The sequence below is a fragment of the Lepisma saccharinum genome, chromosome 7 (genome assembly GCF_977018435.1).
Source record: "Lepisma saccharinum chromosome 7, izLepSacc3.1, whole genome shotgun sequence".
Lineage (NCBI taxonomy): Eukaryota > Metazoa > Arthropoda > Insecta > Zygentoma > Lepismatidae > Lepisma > Lepisma saccharinum.
The window spans coordinates 54,648,311-54,670,488 of record NC_139235.1 but is presented as its reverse complement, the minus strand read 5'-3'; the positions used below and the strand labels follow the sequence as shown (position 1 = coordinate 54,670,488).

Below are 22,178 nucleotides of genomic sequence, written 5' to 3'. Positions count from 1 at the left end.
TGGTACGAATTTAGGCTTCTGGATTTTGAGGTTGCAGGTGAAATGATTATGGTGAAATACTTTCCGATTCTCATCCGTGAAATGTTGATCACACACCGGACACGTTTCAATGTTATTGTAAGATTGAAGTTCATCACTGGATAATGGAAGCATTGGTTTGGATTGGCATAAGAAGCTGCCAATATTCTCAACCTCCTCCACCATCTTTTTAAAAAAGAGTTCAATAACATTCGGTCCGCGATATATATACATGGTATATCTATCCTATCCTGCCAAACAACAACATATCCAAAACTATTTGGATCATGAAGCTGGTACGGTGTTGTGGAAGAAAATTCGGGATCCCGATCGCAATAAGACAATGGTTTGAGAAAAGCCTCAAAGTCTGCGATGATAATGGCCGGATGTTCCAACAAGCCCTTGTGCATTTTAAATTCTTCGAATTCATTTGCTTTGGGCATCAACATGCGAGCCGGTCTGTTGACTCCACAGTACACTTTATGTTCAGCAAGTTTTTGTTTGGCAATTTCTTGATTTTTGAATAATTGGTAATTACGTTGGTCAAGATCCTCGAATATGGTTAAACACCTTGGACAAACTTCGATGTGTGCATGAAACTTGGTTGTTTGGCTTCTGACCAAGCGGGAGAGTGAACGAATTAGCGTGTAATGATGAACAGCATCGTCAGCAATAAGAAGCAGATTAATTTCCACGGCTTCGTCATCAACAATATTAGTTATCCTAACGGGATGCACAAAATGCTTAGCTGAAGTATACGAATATACATTTATAGCTAATCGTTTTCCTTCTCTATTTCGTACCCTGTTTTCAAACTTTGTTATGTCAGAAATAGCAACAGGGTATTCGATGCCTGTCATAGCATATTCAATCTCGTCTATATATTGTGTGTAATGACTAACCCGATATGGATTATTTGAACAATGAACCGGGTGAAGCGCCGCTAAAATGCACCACATAAAACACTTATTGTCAGTGTTATGAATGTTCAGCACAGCTCTCTTATGCTGAATTTCTACTGGAAGTGGAACGTAGCTTGAAGCAGAAAAAGGTGTAAATTTGTTTACATAAGCGATTAATCTGTGAGGACTTCTACATAAAGACCAACCTGATCCCTTAGCCTCGAATTCATCATCTTTCCTAATCAATTCACTAGTAAGATTAGAATAAAAAAACGTTCAAATTTTCAATGTCTGCCAAATAAAGAACTTGGTTTTTCGTTTTGTGAAAAAAAATATTTCTTGTACCATTGCTTTTCTCGTATTTACAGATTAGATCAACATATACTTTTATGGAGTTGTTTTCCAGTTTATTTTTCAAAATATTTATGATAGATGTTTTAATTTCACTCAAGAAACTAGAAATATCACAGCCTGGTTTCGAAGTAAAAAAGAAAATCCAGGAGTTGGTTGTTGAATGCAGATCTAATCGGCTTTTGGTCATTAGACATCTTAATTTGTTTGGAAGTAGAAGCTTCAGCTTCAGGGTGATCAATTTTTCTTTTCAATGTTTCATGTCCGGTTGATGCTTTGCAAATTTTCATGTGTAAATGTGCAATGCTAATTATTTTTTTGCATTGAGGACAAGGCGTAGTAGGTAACATACGATTTATTTTCGAACCTGTTTTGCTACATCTTGCCCTATGCATGCTAATATTAGTTTTGGAGATTAATTTCCCACAAATAATACATTTGATGAAATTGGTAGATTACATTTTTTTAAAGTTGAAGACACTTGTTCCTTGCAAGACAATCTCATACACATTGAACGCTGGTGCCAAGACTGGAATCTGAAAATAAATCCCGAAAAATCCGTTTTTATGAGTTTTACCCTCAAATCCAATTTTACAGCACCATCCTATAGATTATGCAACAAAATCATCCCGTTCGTACGACAGCACAAAGATCTTGAAGTCATTTTCGACAGCAAACTCACTTTCAGCCACCATAACGTCGAGAGCCATGAAAACCCTTGGGCTAATTTACAGATTTACAGATATCACACATGTTTCTGCCCTCAGAACCTATTTTACAGCGTGCGTTTTACCTATTCTTGAATATGGTTCCTGTATTTGGTCAATGGCCTGTGATAGCAATATCAACAGAACAAATAAATTGGTAAATTTCTTTATCAGAATAGTCAAACATAGATGCCCAGCACTTGCAAACTTTTCCAAACATGAAATTCTATCCACTCTTCAAATTCACGATCCGTCCCTTCGCAGTCAAGTTTCAGATCTAACATTTCTTTTCAAAATCATGAATGGACAACTTTTCACTAACGAACTCTTGCCACATCTTCACACCCGGATCCCACGTACCAACAGCAAATGCAACAACTTCTTTTACACAAAAGCCTCAAGGCTATCCCTAGAACAAAGGTCATTTCTCCATAGGCTACAAACAAGGTACAATACACTAGTTGATCCTCCAGGCTTCCATCTATCTATGCAGGCTTTCAGAAATGCGTGCATCAAGCAGCTGAAGAGAAATTCATATTTGTTATACCCTTCTTATTGTTTTATTATTATTGTTTAATTTTTATTATTTTTATTGTATTATTCTTGTTACATATGTGTGCGTGCTTCTCATTTGTTAATTTCTATTTTTCTCGCTGTTGATATCCTGATATAAAATGGATTTTCTCTGTATTCAGGATTTCTCAAATAAATAAATAAATAAATAAAATAAATATGCTTTAAGTAAATAACAATAAGGCGCACAATCAACTCAAACTTCAATAAGATTCTATTTACTAAAAAAAACTTATTTAAACTTACGATAATTTATAGAATGTAACTTAAAAAAACAATAGTTATAATTATAATATTTTTTTCAGCTCTGGTATTTATATATAAATTTTCTCGGGAAAAAATACAAAATTCAATACAAATACAAATTCATACAAATTCAATCTGTGTGAAAAACGACTTGAACCACCTTCGCAATAAAATGATTTTAGCTATTACGATCAAATTTTCAGCTATGTTATTTATACAGAATTTCCGGAGACAACAAGTAACATCTGATCACATCAAAACTCAATCTGATCGAAATTACTATGAAAAAAAATCCCTTGATACACTTTTTTTAAACTTAAAAATAATAATAGTATGTAGCTTTAAAATAAATTAAATACTTAACTTTTAACAATGCAACAACACATCCGTACTCTTCAAACACTCTCACGATACTGACTGATCTGTAATGCGAAAACCCTTTAAGTAACCTAAGCGCGGATGAAAACTTCCGAAACAGTAAGTTAATCAGAAGACACCCATTACGTCATAACCAAAAACACGCTAGTTACGGTTCTGCGTAATAACTTGTTGCGTAAACATTGCACAATAGTTTACCTTACGAGCCATCGCAATGTTGCGTAATGTTGCGTAATTTAACTCGAAAGAAATTATGACACTCGTACCAAGTGTGAGGTGAAATAACACAGATTTGCAATAGTATAAAATCGACAAAAACATCAGCAAAATAGCTTTTACCATTGTGGTTAAATTAATAAAAACAATAGGCCTCGTACCAAGTGTTATTTTGAACGTATCCAATATACCTACTCCTCATATAATATATTAGTCGAGTTTGGAATACCTAAGAAGCTTGTTAAAATGATAAAAGTATGCACCAGTGAAACAGAAAGTAAAATTCTTGTGGATATTAAAATGTCTGACAAATTTACAATTCATGATGGGTTAAAACAATACAATAGGAAGGTAAAAGAAACTAACGAAAGACTAAAATTATACTGTGTGACTCAGCTGTTAGCATTTGCAGATCATGTAGACTTACTGGGGGATGATGTAAATACAATTAAGAATAATGCTAAAATATTTCTCAAAGCAGCTAAAGAGATAGGTTTGGAAGTTAGCAAAGAGAAAACTAAATTTATGCTTACAGGCCGAAACCAAGTGTTAGGTAATAATCAAGATAAATCAGTTTCCAAATTCAAGTACTTAGGAGTAATATTAGCAAATGAAAATGATATTAAAGAGGAAATAAAAAGCAGGTATAATTCAGGAAATGCATGTTACTTTTCTCTTCATAAACATTTTTCTTCTCGCTTAATATCTAAGAAACTAAAAGTTAAAATATACAAAACAGTAATTTTAGCTGTAATATTATATGGATCTGAAACTTGGTCCCTTACATTGAAAGAGGATCATAAATTGAGAGTATTTGAAAATAAGATCCTTAGGAAAATATTTGGGCTTAAATGTGATGAGGAGACAGGTGAGTGGAAGAGATTACATAATTAGAAGTTCATAATTTGTATTCATGTTCAGATATTATTAGAATCATTAAATCAAGAAGACTTAGATGGGCAGGCCATGTGGCACGAATGGGAGAGGAAAGAAGAGTTTACAGGATTCCTGTTGGGAAACCTCATGGTAAGAGACCAGTAGGAAGACCAAGACGAAGATGGAGGGATAATGCTGAGATGGACCTATATGAAATTGGTAGGGATGGAAAAGAGTATATAGTAGATCTAGCTCAGGATAGAAACTGATGGAAGGCCTGCACCAGCAATAAACCTTCGGGTTCAAGAAGGCTAGAGGGTTAGTTAGTTACATAGTCAAAATAATTGGAAGTTGGTAATTAAGGATCACAGAACAAATAGTTTGCGTTATCATTAACAAAAAATAAATAAATTGGATGTAAATTAAAGAAAATATGCGTGTCGGTCTGACAGATCGGGTGGTTCGGATTACACACAAAAAACACACAAAAAAACATGATTCGGGTTAAGGGTTAAGGGCACGAGGAAAGGTTTCCGCGAGACAACTAGCATTATTGCCAACTTAGCTCTTTTGGTGCCAGATCTGGGTCTTTCGTGCACTCGTTTGGCTGTGAACTGGTGCGCCTATCCTACTATGCACAAGCTCCTGCTCGCATAAACAAACTTTGTCATTAATTTACATTTTGCACGTGATATTGTTATATTGGCTGCGTCGCCTTACCCTCTTATCTCCCCAGCTACATTTTCCTAGCACCGTGACTGGTGTGATGATGACATAATATTGTTATCCGGAAATACTTCATTTTCGATTTCATACGACCATCGGTGGATTAATGAGATGGGTGATGCCGCCAGATTTGGACGGCGAAAACTAAGAATAAATTGTCATCACTTGACACCTAACATTACCAGAGGAGGCACGTTATCGAACCTTCTTAAATCTAGCTTCTTGAAAGTAAGTTTTAACTCCATTTACGTGAAATTTAGCTCTTTCATTAGCATCAGGTTTGGCAACACTGCTGCGGAGAGGACTTGTGCGCCGGAGAAATACGATCATGGGAGTATTATTTCATATGTTCTCCTAGGAATATCAAACTTCCGATGGCGTAGAAAAAGGTATGATCGGAAAGAGAAGAGGCTCAATATTTCATTTCCGGTTGGAAAAGTCGAAATTGTCCATTGGATTAGGCGTAACTTGAAGTTGAAGTTGCCTCTTCATAAGGAATTTTTGGGATCCTGTAAATACTTTCTCATCATATTTTTCACAGATCGTATCTGGCGTAATAATGAAATTGAAAAACTGCTTCCGCTTTCAACATGGGGAGAAGTTCATGCTCTCTTTTGCCTTTGTCTTTTTTCAGCAGCAGTTCACATTTCGACGTTATTGAAATAAATGTCCACCTGTTGCTGTATTGTCCCTCATAGCCATAATTCGGAACTTTCCTGAAACTAACATTAACTCTTTTGCATCCGATTATATCCAGCTCTGTGCTGAATCAATACTCGACAGTACTTAATAAAATTGAAATTAAAAACATGTCAACCACACTTCAGAGACCTTATAATATTGTATTCGTGTTTAATGGCCGATCTACGTATTTTCGTTAAGAAATTTACGAACTTAATATTAATGTGAATCGATAAAAATTTAACTGTTTATTTGTCCCCGACAAGATTTGAAATAAAAGCTTTCAGTGTTACAATGGTCTTATCACAAGAACACTATAATATTCTCCAATATTTGTATTGCAACGCAAAATATAGTTTTTTAACTGAAGCTGGTAAAAATGGCATGTTATGAGTTGTTTTGTGTTAAAGTGTCGCGTTAGTAAATATCAGCTTTGAATGTTTTTGGTCAATTCCGAACAATGAATAATCATTATGTATTTCACCTTGTTTATATAGCAATAATTTCTCCGTGTGTTATTTTAGGTCCTGTAGAAGTAGAGGATATTTATCATGACGGTAAGATAAGATTTTATGTATTTCTTCATGCACTTTAAAGGTTCAAGAGAGCGTATTTAACACATGACAATTTCCATTACAAATTTCTTTTACTTTGAAATTTCACAATTTTTAGTGACTAGAAATACTAATTTTCTTAATCTGATCAACATAGGATTGTTGATAGAAAGCAAACAAATCGTATAGGCCTACTGTCCCTTGATAATAACTTTGTTTTGTTATCAAAAATAACGTGTGGTATTGTTCAAACACAATTTCTAACACCAGTTCCGACAACGATCTTCAAAATATTAAATTATCGTGTAAGAAGTAAAGGTAAAGTTTCCCGTACATATAGCACCGTGCACATGTATTATGTAAAATTATCATGTATGTGAGTTTCAATGAGCCTTCGAGAGATTGCCACTATGCTTTACCTGCCGTTATTTTGATGGATTGGATTTAAAATTTGGGTCGTCAGCACTTAGGCTATTTTGCACCCGTCACATTACACCGGGTCTATCCCCTTACCATATCTAATAATCTAGCTGTAATGTCTGAGGACTAAAATATCCATACCTGGGTTAAGAGCTGAGGCTGTAAAGGGGCACTCAGCACAACGAGGACAAAACATTGGACAACGCACAAAGATTATACTGGCCGTACATCCAGACACCAGAGCCTCGTTAGTCTGCAAAATGCAGTCCAGGGTATACTACGTGGAAGCGAGGTTGACAATTGGGTGTACTACGTGAAAGGGTCACCCCTTACACCCCTACCTGCCCTTAGGCAGCACGTAAAGCTTATAAGGCGTATGTAATGAAACTAACTTCAGTATTATTTTTGGCATTTTCAATGCAATTATATTGCACACCTAACAGCATCGTTTCATTTGAACACAGGGGACTTCTAGTCTATCTACGAGATTCGAGTCCCGAAACAAAAACTTTTTAAATAGAAAATAAGATAGCAATCAAAAAACAAGATTCCATGAATTAACTTTTAATTTAATGTTATACCCAATTAAATAATTAGAATGATACGTCATTACATTCTCTTGACATAAAATATATTCTCATATAGGCAAATTATAATTTGTCATATCTTCTGGTTTAGGGAATGTAGTTATTTTTACCATTATATAATTACGAGACAAATCAATAATATCATATGTTCTATAAAAATTAACCATTTAGTATAATTTGCTTTAACATTTATTATTTATCCCTTGATTATATAAATGTATTCCTTTGAATAAGTTTACCTTGTGAGTGTCCCCTCACTAGTTTAATCTCATCATCGTCTCAACTGACGATAAATGACTAAAGTGCGCGTCAAATCTCCTGCATATGGCCTTGAACGGCTGAACAGCACAAGCGAATCACAGACGTGCGGCGTTGCCTAGTTTCGTGACAAGGCGTTCCGCTCAACCACTCTGTATCTTTTCCGTAAGAGGTTTCGACATGGCACCGCTGCAGTGCTGCTGTTGGCTATCGCCATATGCAGGAGATTTGACGCGCACTCTAACAGCTGCGTGGAATCTATATATATATATAAATGGATGTATGTGTGTACATGTGTGTGTGTGTGTGTGTGTGTGTGTGTGTGTTTGTTTGTGTTTGTTCCGGCACAACTCTCGAACGCCGGGAGCGATTTCAACCAAACTTGGTACACGTATCACTTGTAATCTCGAAAGAAATACTGTGGGGGTAAGACACCCCTGGCACCCCTAAGGGTGGGAGTTAGAAGGAGTGACATGTAAAAATAATCGAAAACGACCAATATTGTTGTGGAATCCATAGTTCTCTGCATTGCTAAGATGAATAATAACTCTTCCAATGCCGTTCAACTCCAAGACAGCCCTGTCACCTCTAGAGGTGAAGGTGGGAAGGTGGGAAGGGGGTGACATATAAAAATATTAAAAAATGACCGATATTAGTGTGGAATCCATAGTTGTCGGGGTTGCTAAGATGAATAGTGACACTCCCAATGCCGTTCAACTCCAAGACACCCCTGGCACCCCTAAGGGTGGAGGTGGGAAGGTAAAAATAATTGAAAACGAACGATATTAGTGTAAAATATATAGATTTCGGGGTCTCAAAGATGAATAGTGACACTCCCAATGCCGTTCAACTCTAAGTTTATTTTACGCTATAGTTAGATTTCATTATTTTCCTATCTAAGAGAAGATTGGGATAAATAAATACCCGGGCAACGCCGGGCAATCAGCTAGTTAAAAATAAAATAGATAAATTAAATAAATATAGATTAGAAATTACATTAGCCAGAAGAAAATGTAATAAATAAGAACCATACCAAATTATATTATAAGTAATTCCATTCCAAATCAAGACAGACATGTGCAATTTTCAACCTGACCATCTACGATTTTTATGAAATTTGGGAAGTTGAAACTATCCATGGAATTTGGTAACCGTGAAAATTTTGAGTCTCGTTTGTCTTGTAATTGGTAAAATTATTCAAGGTCAAAGTTAGTAGAAATTGACTTTTCTGAGCTCGTTGAGCTATACTAAATGTGTTGTAACTCTGCTATGCTCCTATTTGGTCTAGGAAGCTGAAATAAAATGTTTGTGCATCCAATGATATATAGCAAGTCTCACTATTTTAGTTTCATTGCAATAATGGGTATATGTACATACATACATACATACATACATACATACATACATACATACATACATACAATAACGAATAAATTGTATCTGAAATGTGCCGGGCTCCTCTTCCTCCAAACAAAACTGTTTAGCAGCAAGAGTCTGAAGCACTTAGTAGTTATAACTTCTCTCTCTGGTAATTTACAATGCAATACAGAAAACAATAAAATTGTGAGCGAAGCGAGCAAGAAAATTAATAGATCTAAATTTTTGCAAACTGAAAACAATATTGATTTAATATGGCACAAAAATTTTCACAGGGCGCCATGGCATTCTCTTTTACATTTTTTAAATTTTTTAGATCGATCGGCGCCCAAGGCCGACTCCTGCCGCCCACTCTGAACTTGAGAAGACTTAAGAAAACCAGACATTGCGAGTGAAGCGAGCAAGAAATTTTACAAAATGTATTTTTATTTGTATAAAATTTGATATCGAGGGGACAATTGCCCCTCTGTGTCCCCTTGCTTGGTCTCTTCACTGTCTGGAAGAAATAATGCAAGAAAGACGCAGAAACTAATTTCTTCTTGAGTATCCTTTTGGCCTGCTGCTCTTATATTATACCTGTCTTGCTTTCTTTTACCTCAATGTTTGCCTCCTATAATTGATTTCCGTCCAAGGTTGGGGAGGGGCAATGCCCATTGTCCCCCTGTAGCTGCGCCCATGGACCCCCTTTCTCGGTAGTTGCTTTGAACTTTAGTCGGCTTGAAAATACTTAATTTTCTTAGTATAATATCGTTTAAATACGGCGATACGATTCCTCTCCACTAAATTTCTAGGTGAAAGAACAATAATGTATGAGGGACATGGACGTCTATAAGGGTGGGGGGGGGGCAAGGATGGTCACACCTGCCCGTGTCGAATGTCAACCTAAAAGTATATATTTTATTTCTATAATTTGATTTCACTCCTTGTAATTTACATTATTGCGATAATTTCAAATTCAAGTGGTGTTTTTTTGAGGGAGCAACACTATTATCGGGATAATATGCCCCATGGAAAAATACCCTGCTTGTCCCTTCTTAGAGAAAATATGATTAGGGAGGCAATTGCAGCCCTCCCCCTCCCCCCGTGTGCACGCCTATGAGTTACAGGGTTTCTTCTGAAAGTTTCATCAGATATTTATTGTTAGCTGTATTTGACTTTAAGCTCAGATAGGCTAATCGGGACTGGACTTGCGAATCAACATGAAATGTGTTTCCACCAGATATGGCGGCGTTCATTCTGAATCACGAAGAAGTTTATTCGTTTATCATTATTATTAATTTTCTCATGCTAATTGCCACAACACTTAATTCCAGTATAAATAAGCAAATCTGGAAAACGAACACCACACGAAACATGGAGTGAAAACGTCCCAATGTAACATTGAGCTGTTCATTTAAGTCATTGACCATTGTCACTTATATCCTTCGTCACCACCTGTCAGCGATTGCATACATAATAAATGAACGCCAGGGGTTGTTATCAAAGCGAACGTGTTTTTCTTCCTATTGTAACCTTTCTGAAGCTGATGATTCATAGCTGTTCATATTTTCACACTCTACGATTTATTCTTTTTGCTTTGGGGGGGGGGGGGGCTGTGCCCATTTAGTGGCGTATTTGTGATTTCATTTTGGGAAGTAGTTTTGTTTTGGATATGTAAATTTGTATGTTACCTAATGTAACTATTCTGTCGCAGTTCTAAATACCTAGGTCATTAAATATTATGATAGCATTTACACGTAAGTTAGAAACACTTAGTGTACATATTTACATTCTAAGAAAACCCCAACTCATGGACAAAAAGAGCTATCGAACTATAAACACCGAACACGTGACCAAATATATATATTGTCAAGTACAAACGTAACGTCCAACTAACCTACCAAAAAGTTTCTTGTGAACATTTACAAGTAAAATACAGTGGAACCTCGATAACTCGAACTTGAAGGGGAAAAGAAAAAACTCTAGGTATAAAGGAATTCGACTTACCAAGCTTCGAGTTTTGAGGGCCAAAATCGCCGACTTCGAGTTATAGAGGCCTAAGGTTTACTGACCCTTCTGAACGTCGCGTTAACAATGATGGTTACATACACGGCAGGGTGGGGGAGTTCAAGTTCCGACACGATTGTTGATCACCTGACATTGTACGTACTCACCCTACACTTCGACTTATTGACGCCCGTGCGACCAAAACTTCGAGTTATAGAGGTGATTAGAATTTAACTTCGCCTCATAGAGGTTTTCCATACTCTACCTTCGAATTATTGAGCTCGAACGGCATCCCATAAACTACAAAAATCCGTCTTATCAAGGTTTTATTCGAGTTGTTGAGGTAAAATTAGTATTGAGTGTTATGGACAATTCAAGGGGATTACAAAAACTTCGAGATGTTGAGGTTCAGGTTATCAAGGTTCCACTATATCAGCATTACGCATTGAAGACTAAGTTGAAAAACAGCCTGTTTGTGTCGGTTAAGTTGGGCCAGTTGCAAAATGGTGACATTTTCTAATCCACAAGGCTCCATAATTTTCATCACATAAAATGTTTTGATGACTGGATCATTAATGATGATTGTGAAATTGTGTTCGTTACATAGAAGAAATGGTACAGCGTACTATATGCTTTCAATTCCATTTTCTTTCAGGGGATAAAAACATCCCTGGCAGGAATAAAAATAATTGTATTATGCCAGGGATGAAATGATTTCTGAAAGAGAAATCCACGTAATCGTCTCTAACCCCCCTCCCCCCCGTTAATTCGCACACTGGGTTTGCAGTGTTCTATACCAGGCCCGTCGAAATCTTTCTCGATTGATAAGCTTGATGCAAAGTGACAGACTTACCCTGTACATAGATACATGTAACGGTACGTTTGTAAAGATGTTCTTCAGGCACTAAGAAAATCTGAAATATTTTTATGCTAAACTTGTTTCAATCGGAAAGACACACTATGAATCTTTATATAGAGGGTGTAATTTTAATGGTGCAATCGGACCACAGAAACACGTAGAGGACATCCAAACAAAAAACTTTTCTCAGCAACATTTTTAACGTTGGTGCGTCGTTTCGGCAGCACAGTCTTTCAAGAAAGTCCGTCTTGTCGTCTGAATGCTGGCAACCCAACACATTTGATAGCATCTCTGACGTCATTTCCTGTCGTGAAGAGGCGCGTGCCAGGGTTGTCAGGAACACACATATAACTGAAAAATAACATAGCTACAACCAGCCATATTAGTATGTATCGTAAAACTAAGGGAGAAAACGCGTTCAGTACCCAACGGGAAATAAACCAGCGATACGAAAATTGTAAGAAAAACAACGTATTCAAAAGGAATTGCTAATTCCACAGATAAGGGTGTTTGTGTTTGTGTGTATATATATATATATATATATATATACCTTTATCTGTGCTAATACTGTATCGTATTTTGTCTCTTAGCCTACATTGTCAAATATTATAACGACTGTAGCGCCGAAAGGACGTACCCATGATAAAAATGTTGTTACTGAGAAAAGTTGTTTGTTTTGATGTCCTCTATACGTTTCTCTGGTTCGTTGGCACCATAAAAATTACACTCTGTATAACCTATAGGGTAAAATAAGGTAATTTGGCGCATGTTGCTTTCTCTTATTCCTCAAATAGAAAAACTCTTCCGTTTGTTCATAAAACGTGTCACTGGCACATTCCCAAAACCAAAAGCACTCAATTTTTCAACTTAATATCTCTGCCGTCTCTGTTGTCAATACTGTTGGTTGCAACGACCGATTCAATTCTTCTAACATAGATGCAACAAATGAAATGGCTTGCGATGCCCACCTTCTGAAATGCATATCATGATGAGTACAGCGAACCATCGCATCTAATGTATAGGTTATGCTGTGGCGTACATTAGAAGAATATCGCCAAATAACCTGTGCCACGAAAGTATCTTACTTTACCCCTATTATTTTTCAAATAGTTTTTTCTTTGTTTCCTCTTTTTAAAATGTGTATGGCATAAGAAGAAAATATCTAATAATATACATAAAATGTCGGTGTTTGGAAATGCAAGAGGGGGCCAAACTAGAATCCTACCTAAGGCGCCAAACTATTTAGCTACGGGGCTCTTCTATACCATCTGAAGCGAAGTCACTGATTTTAAAGTACATACACACCTTGAGCAAAACTGACTTCCATGTCTACTTACCATATCAGCTACTATATCTAGATAAAAGAAAAGGGGGGAACACCCGGAAGATGCCCGCCTCCACCCCCATACATTCGAGGGTATGCGCTTATGTTCTGGTACCTAAAAAGACCAGAACGTGTTTTCCACGGAATATCGGTTCCCCCGTTTTCACTTCCTCGTGACTTTATTTGGTTCAAAGAATACATAATACATTCCTGCAAGTTACAATGTAATCCGCAGGATCTGGTACCGGGGTTCTTCGGTAGTCTAGAACAAACCCGGTTTACAAACTTTGTTAATATGATACTTGTTTTGTGGTAGTTTTCTTAGGTATGTAGTGCGTGTTTCAGTACGTCACTTGACTGAGAAAGTGTTTGGAGTTGAGTGGGTAGATGTGACGTTCTGTGGACGTGTTCTCGTGTTGTATTGTAGTTTTCTGTGTGTCGTTCTTTAAGTGTAAGTGTGTGTAGGGAGAGTGGAGATTATTTCATGACCGGTAATGAAGGCAAGGAGAAGAAGTTAATCAAGTGAGACGGCTAGTTTGGACTTTGGCTTAAGTATGAAGTGTGATGGTAGTGTCAGATATAAGGGCGACATATGTTGTGCGAGTGTCTTGAGGTAGGGGGAATTGTATGCTGAGAGGGCGTCGTTATTGACTATTCTGGAAGCACCAGGAGAGGAGATTAATCTTGACATTCACCAGGATAGCAAGGTTATGAAAGATGAAGGTGACAGAGAACTAGTATTTGAAAGAAGTGGGTAAGTTAACAGTTCTAGATGTGTGTTTAATTCTGTCTGGTTTTCTTGATATTCGTTTGGCATGTTTCTTTTCCTTTCTGGGTTCAAATCCTACGTGTCCCGTGTTCCTTTGGATGTAATTTTTATGTGATTCTACCGGAAGCCTTGGTGGTCTGATGCGTCTTCTCGCTGTTTCCTTCTACTACAGAAAAACCTCGTTAATCCGGTCCCCGATAAGCCGGATTTCGCTTAATCCGGACAGGCAAAAGGCAAAGGAAAAAAGCAAGGTTTTAAATGTGGCTAGAAGTCAACAAGAGAACTTCCCAAAGGAAAGGCAGTCAACCACTGATGAAATTCTGTTTCCCGCAGACTTTGTACTGTACTGTATAGTGTATTTGGGTCTATACCCTTTGTTGGTATAAACGGAGTTATAATGCACTTTCTATTGTTCTTTTAGGTTATTTTAGTTAATCCGGACTTTCGTTCAACCGGTCAACTTATTTTCCCCATTAGTCCGGATTAACGAGGTTTTACTGTATTTATTTAATCCCATATTACTTTTTCGATGATTTAATTTAGAAGGAATATTCTGTACTTAGGTAGTTAAAATTTTTATTTTTGATTGGAAGAAATCTAATTTAGCAATTACTAAATAATGGTCACTGCCACAGTCAGCATCTCTATGTGAGCGAACGTTAATTATACTAGTACACGTATGCCTTCTTTTATCAATTAGAATATGATCTATCTTATCATGAATTCTATCATCTGAAGAAGACTAGGTATATTTATGGATATCTTTATGTTTGATTGATTGATTGACTTTAGTTTACTTCGCTTTTGTGCCACATTTAGCTAATTTTTGAAGATGGGAATGAGTGATGATGTGATGAAATTGATGAATAAACACTTACAAACATCCATGCTCAAGCCGGGACTAGAACCCGGAACCCCTGGCGTCGTAGCGCGATGTGCTAACCATTCCGCCACGGTGGCCGGCATCTTTATGTTTAAAAGTGGTACTTTGCATAATTAAATTCTTTGAGGTTGCAAAATAAATTAATTTTACACCATATAATTAAATTATACAAAAAGAAAGTGCCATGTTAGAGTGCTGTTGCTGCTGATCATGATGAGATCGTGCTCTGCGACCTCTAGAGTCGTTTTCACGTTCAGAAGACACAATGGGCTCTTATGGACAATGCTTTTCTTATGGGAAATACGTTATCATTATATATACCGTGTGAGGCACCTAAAAGTATCACCTGAAATAGCGAAGAAACCAGAAACAGTAGCGATGTCAGGTTTGCGGGAAACAATAATATCATATGGGGCTCGTAAATCGGAGGTATGGGGTGGGTCGAAAAATATCGACAAATGGAGCATCTGGAGCAAAGTCATATTTTTTTTAAATGGAACGATATACAATAACATGCATAATATAAAAGAGCACACGCAGAGAAACACAACGCCGTTGGTCTCATGCATCTACTGCACATAGGAACGAAGATATGGCCATGTGAAAATATGTAAACAAACTAACAAGTGGCCCACTTGACCGTCAGTACCACGGCATGTAAGACTTCTCAGGTGCCTGACAGAACTGCCTTTACGCAGAGCAAGTGTTGATAGCAGGTCCACGAGATCGTGTTAGTTCATAGCAAGCAGTCGTAGTGGTAAGAGCGAAGATTATGGTGTTCACAAACATAGAAAAAGCGGACGTGATCCTGATTTATGGGGAATGCCGAAAGAATGCCTCAGAAGCCTACCGTGTGTACGCAGAGAGATATCCGGACAGACGACAGCCATCTCGACGTCTGTTTGGTAAGTTATTTATTAAATTAAGAGACACCGGAAGTGTAACACCACGAGCACGTGTGCGGAACAAGCCAACTACAGGTGACGCAGGTGCAACAAATGTTCTCGCCGCTGTTGCTGTGAATCCGCACGTTAGCTCCCGTGAAATTGCCAGGGATGCTGGGTTGAGTCAGCGAAGTGTATTGCGCATTCTGCACACACACAAGTTTCACCCATATCATATCTCCCTCCATCAGGAACTTCACGGGAATGATTTTGTGGACCGTGTTCGGTTTTGCACATGGTTGTTACGACACGACACACCCGATTTGTCACGTATCCTCTTCACTGACGAGGCAAATTTTACCAATCATGGAAATGTCAACCTAAAGAACATGCACTATTGGTCGGTGACAAATCCACATTGGCTTCGCCAAGTGGAACGCCAGCGCCCATGGAGTGTGAACGTGTGGTGTGGTATAGTGGGTGAACATCTCATTGGCCCTTTTTTTATACAAGGGACACTTAATGCTGACCGATACATACAGTTTTTACAACATGAACTGCCTGTACTATTGGAGAACATACCACTTCAGACAAGGAGGGACATGTGGTACCAACATGACGGGTGTCCAGCTCACAGTGCAAGACGCGCTACAGCATGTGTGGAAAATACATTTCCAAATCGTTGGATTGGACGTAGAGGGCCTGTCAAATGGCCGGCTCGTTCCCCAGATTTGTCACCGTTAGACTTTTTCCTGTGGGGAAAGCTGAAGGACATTGTCTACCGGGATGTGCCAACAACTCCAGAGGATATGCAACACCGCATTACTGCGGCCTGTAGCGACATTCCCTACGAGATGCTACATTCTGTGCAACGATCTTTGCGTGGGCGCCTCGTTGCCTGTATCGCAGCTGACGGCCACCACTTTGAACATACACTTTGACAGGTTTTCGCTTCTTACGCAGTGGTTCTTCGACATACTGTCATGGTCATTTTAATTATGCTGTAACACTGTCAAATACATGGTGCTGACGATGTCTACTGTATTTTTTCTTCCTTTAACACGTTCTGTCTTCATCTTGTCCAATGGCTTCCGACATCTCATACTTGTACATGCCGTGGTACTGACGGTCAAGTGGGCCACTTGTTAGTTTGTTTACATATTTTCACATGGCCATATCTTCGTTCCTATGTGCAGTAGATGCATGAGACCAACGGCGTTGTGTTTCTCTGCGTGTGCTATTTTATATTATGCATGTTATTGTATATCGTTCCATTTAAAAAAATCTGACTTTGCTCCAGATGCCCCATTTGTCGATATTTTTCGACCCACCCCATACCTCCGATTTACGAGCCCCATTTGATATTATTGTTTCCCGCAAACCTCACATCGCTACTGTTTTTGGTTTCTTCGCTATTTCAGGTGGTACTTTTAGGTGCCTCACGCGGTATAAAATATGTAACACCTACATTGTAAGGGAAGCTCATCATTTTCCGGCGACATGAGCTAGCTCTGTATTGGCAACACTGTACGGTTTCTCCATAAGCGCCGTTGTGTCTTCTGAACGTGAAAACGACTATACCACATTCAATTTTTAACCAGCTCCGGTGCTCGTGCTTCGTAAACATCGTGACTGCACTCCGCAACAGCTGGCTCACAACTTCTTTGTTCTTGCTGTCACTGCCAACTGGCATGGAGCGGGAGGAGTGAGTTCATTTGCTCTGAGGGAGGGCACGCATGTAACTAACCTTTCGTGTAAACGACATTGCCTGGCTCCGTTGCACGGCGTCGCAATAGCATAGTTGCCACTACTAAAAAAAAACTCTTATATGTAAATATATATTTAGTTATTTTCATAAAAATAGGGAGTTAAATATGGACTTAAAATAGTAAAAATGTACCTTGTGAACTATAAGACAGCCCTACCCTGTGGCCTAGTGGTTAGCATATCGAGCTGCGACGCCAAGGGTCCCGGGTTCGAATCCCGGTCGGGCTTGGTTGTTTGTGAATGTCCATTCATCAATTTCATCACTCATCCCCATATTCGCAAATTAGCCAAGAGGCACAAAACGCGAAGTAAAATAAACTAAATCAAATAAAAAAAAAAAACTATAAGACACTACACGAGCTACATAAAATAGAGTATGCTTACATTGACACTAATTTTAAAGCAACATAAAATGTGTTTTCACCTAGTAGCGAGGGTTAGCAGTGGGCTGCTTCATTTGGGACTCTCATCCAACATTTTCAAAATAACGTTTGTAACAGGCAGGATCCGATGCTTGAGCCCTCTTTCTCTATTGTTGACAACAATTCTAAAGAAACAGGAATTTCAAGTGTTTTACAATTGCAAATGCACAACAGTTGAGAGGTGTAAAATTTAGAAATAGCATTAATGTTCGGATGACAGAAAATTTGAAATTATTCCAATTGGAGAGAATTAAAATGTCGTAAACTTTCGTTTGTTTAAATTCGCTTCGGTATTTTTCAGTTATTCGCAAGAATTTCACAGTACCCTTTCGGTCACACGGAGACAGTAGTTATTGCACGAATATGGAGTATATGTTGAGAAATATATTTATTTATTTATGCTAATATTATCCTACTGAAAAACAGCTGACAAGCCTTAGTGCAGCAGTATCTATACATGTAAAGATATGTAAGTTACAAGTTTATAATACAAGATTTGATGATACAAATGTAAATGTAAAAGATAAATACTAAATACATTAAATAGTACATTAAAATATAAATGTAAATACATTAAAGTATACATGATAAATACATTAAAATATACATAATAAATACATTAAAATATACATAATAAATACATTAAAATATACCTGATGAATACATTAAAGTAAAATTGATCTTTAGGATCGTTGAAAATAATTATAATTACTGACTATAGAGTTTAGAGAATAATTGTTTTTATAATCTTTACATGTTGTTGATAACGACAATTTTGATCTTACACGATATGGCGTAACTCGAGTAGATATTCTGGATAAAGGCGTTGGGACAGAGTAATAACTTTCTAAGATATTTGCAACAAATTTGTGATCATGTCTGATTCTTCTTGATGAAAGGGATTCAAGTTTTAATTTGTTCTATAGATTGTCATAACTATAAAATGATTTAAACAATTTAATAGTAAAATATAAGTAGAAAAGAATTTTATTTTGTATATTCCTAATTATGTCACATCTTCCAATACCACAGGAAAGATCCCATGTCACAGAACTGAATTCTAGAATGGGTCTGACGAATGTCATGTACATAAATAAAAGAAGGTGAAAGTTGTTCAGCCCTTGCCATTTGTTTGCCCTAGTATAAAAACTTCTACTAACAAAAATATACCATTATAACTTTTAATTTTAGAAAATTGTATTTTTAAAACTTCAACTTTGAAAAATTGAATTTAACACATTTTGACTTTAACAATGTACTTTGAATTTTTTTATGTAAAAGAATATTAAAAAATATAAAATTCTGAACAAATAAACAAATAAAGATCTAAGAAAAAAAGCAAACAACCTAAGTCAAATTCAAGCAGCAAGAGGAATACACAGAAACCAACATGGGATCCAGAAAAAGAAATCAATAGTCACACCCATAGCACAGTTTAAAAAACTACATAGCTGAAACCTTAGAGAAACATAAAACTGCAAACACAATATATCTAGATTCTTCCAAGGCATAGGATAGAGTAAAAACATGGCTTGCTTATGGACAAACTCAACAACATAGGAATAAAATAGACAAGCAATCCTTTTTCCAGTAGAAAATTCCAATTAGTCAAGTAAGCTACATCATACGTAGTACATAAGAAGAGTAAATTAACATAATCAGCAGTAAACCATCATGCAACTTCTACCTGCTGAAACAACTAAGTGAGTATAATTTATCAGAAAAATGCCTACATTTCAGCCTAATTTACCTCTACATTAATAATACTACCAGAATACTAAGGCTTCAAAAGTGAACACTAAGAATAATGTTCAGACTAAAGTATAGGGCATCTTGCAAAGGATTATTACTCCCTACATCTACAAGTCAATAACAATTATTCTAAATACTACGAACTTGGACAAAATATAGTCAAATACACAACACAAGAAGGAAAATAATTACAAGTAAAACAGCAGACGCTCAATATTTCAAAACAATCCGGTAAAAATATTCTACAACAAACTGCCTCATAACATAAAACTGCTAAGTCCCCAAAACATATACAAATACAATCAATAAAAACTACTTGAAATGGGAAAACTGTCTACAGTCTCACAGAGTTGATGTGAAATAACAGCAAAACTTAGAAGCATGCACAGCCAATAGTGCTCAATTTGCATACAGTTCACATGCAAACTCTCATGAAAAGGTTCAAAACAGTCTCCCAGCTCAGTTCTCATCTTTACTTGGACAACCAAATCCTGCAACAAATTCTCAGAAATCCTACCTTTCCTACCCTTGCTTAAATAGCTAAACTATTTAATACTAAAATATTGAAAAAAGGCATATCTATTTACATAAAAGTGTGTACACATGTGTTTGTCTGCGTGTACTCTTAAACAAATTGATAAAAAAAGCAATATAGTTATAAATCAAAGACTATACCTAATAATATTAATTTCAAAATAAGCTGATAGAAAAATATATAATAACTACAGTATAAGCTTTTAATTTTTGTTAATTACAAAAAATAAAAGTTAAATACAGTAAACAAACCTGGTCCCTTACATTGAAAAAGGAACATAAATTGAGAGTATTTGAAAATAAGATCCTTAGGAAAATATTTGGGCCTAAAACAGATGAGGAGACAGATGAGTGGAGAAGGTTACATAATTTAGAAGTAGCTACATAATTTGTATTAATGTCCAGATATTATTAGAATGATTAAATCAATAAGACTTAGGTTTGTAGATCATATGGTACAAATGGGAGAGAAAAGAAGAGTATACAGAATTCTTGTTGGGAAACCTGATGGTAAAAGACGAATAGGAAGACCAAAACAAAGATGGAGGGATAATGTAGAGATGGACCTAAAGGAAATTGGTAGGGATGGAAAAGAGTATATAGATCTTGCTCAGGACAGGAACAGATGAAAGGCATGTGTTGCTGCAGCCATGAACATTCGGGTTTAAGAAGGCTAGAGAGTTAGTTAGTTATACATTAAATAAGCATAATATTTGGATTGTAAGTAGAGAATATAACAAATGTACAATGCATTGTGCGAAAACTGTCAACTTTGCATTATAAGCATAAAATTAAACCAGTTTGCCCTAGAAATACATTTTAAGAATAGCCCAAAATTGCATGCGTAATAGAAAATTAAGAAAACTTTCTGATGCATAAAAGTACTCACTAGTGCTGAATGTATCAATTACTGTAAAATATTATTCTCTGATTCAAGTAATTTAACTGTAAACATTATCTTTTGTGTGTAAAATATAATTGTTAGTTGAACTGATAAGTACAGATATTAACTTTATACGCCTTCATACACTCTAAATAACATAACTTTGATAAATAAATTAGTAACAATTTGTTAAAATTAAGTTAAACTGTAGAATTGATTTCTTAAATAAATATAAAGTAGTAAAAATACTAAACAAATAATTCCTTCTTTTCCTATTTAAAGGATGCCAAACAGTGTAAACCAGTTGTTAGTGGCTAAATAACATAAAATTTGAAGGCAGTAACAATATTTTTAAAAAATACTGTTTTTTACCTAACTTTGTGAATTAAGTACTAGTACATTTTGTCAAATTATAAAAAAATATACCTATTTCTTTGGTATTTGTACTAAAGTGAAGAAAATGTTATTAAAACTTGGCTAGTGCAGTAAATCTGAGAGTTTTAGATTTATTTGTCCGTAACTGGATATAATTGTAACTTGTTAATCTCGCCAAACACAATCTTTATCTCAATTTTGGAACCTAGCTGAACTTTAGCGTTTCGAATTACATATAGTGAAGCCCCCTATAGTGGAAAAATACACCCAGTCTGTAAAAATTTGGAAATGTTGTCTCCTTCTCTGTGGAACCAGACCAAGAGTGTTCTCAAGTGTTTCAATATATTTCTTAACATAACTAACTTTTCAAGAAAAGAATACCTTGTGCCCAGATAGCTTAGTTGGTATAGCGTTAGGCTTTTAACCTATCTGTCCAGGATTCGAGTCCCTGTCTGGGCGATTACAATTTTTAAATTTTGTCATCGGATCTTTTGCAGAATGGATATAAAATATGTTTACAGTCTAACAGATTATTACTTATCTAAAATTTTGCAAATAAGCTTTTAAGATTCTCAAATATCAGCATCTTTAGCTAACAGTACAGCATAACCAGTATTATTATAATAGAAAAGTTCTGGTGGTAGAACCTACACCTACTGTAATATCTCTGTGGTATTAACTTACATGCAGCCAATAACTTTTGGGACTGTTTCTCCTCCGTTACATTTCCTCGCCATTTACCCTTAGCGTCGCGATTAGCCTCAGAAGCAAAAAATGCGAAATCTTATATTTTTTTCTTTTTATATCTCTGAAACCACCTATACTATAGAACTACATTTAATAAATTTTGCAGTCTTCCTGTTTGATCTG

The 22,178-nt window shown here is 36.4% G+C and overlaps 1 protein-coding gene across 1 annotated transcript in view; it reads left to right on the top strand.

Moving 5' to 3' along the window:
- The first annotated feature begins 5,976 nt into the window (after positions 1-5,976).
- Positions 5,977-22,178, top strand: part of LOC145989859 (hatching enzyme 1.2-like) — a 67,261-nt gene continuing 51,059 nt past the window's right edge. The window contains exon 1 of the mRNA XM_083125319.1: positions 5,977-6,231. Coding sequence (XP_082981445.1) covers positions 6,135-6,231 — 97 coding nt within the window. The 5' untranslated portion in view covers positions 5,977-6,134. The remainder of the gene's footprint in view (positions 6,232-22,178) is intronic.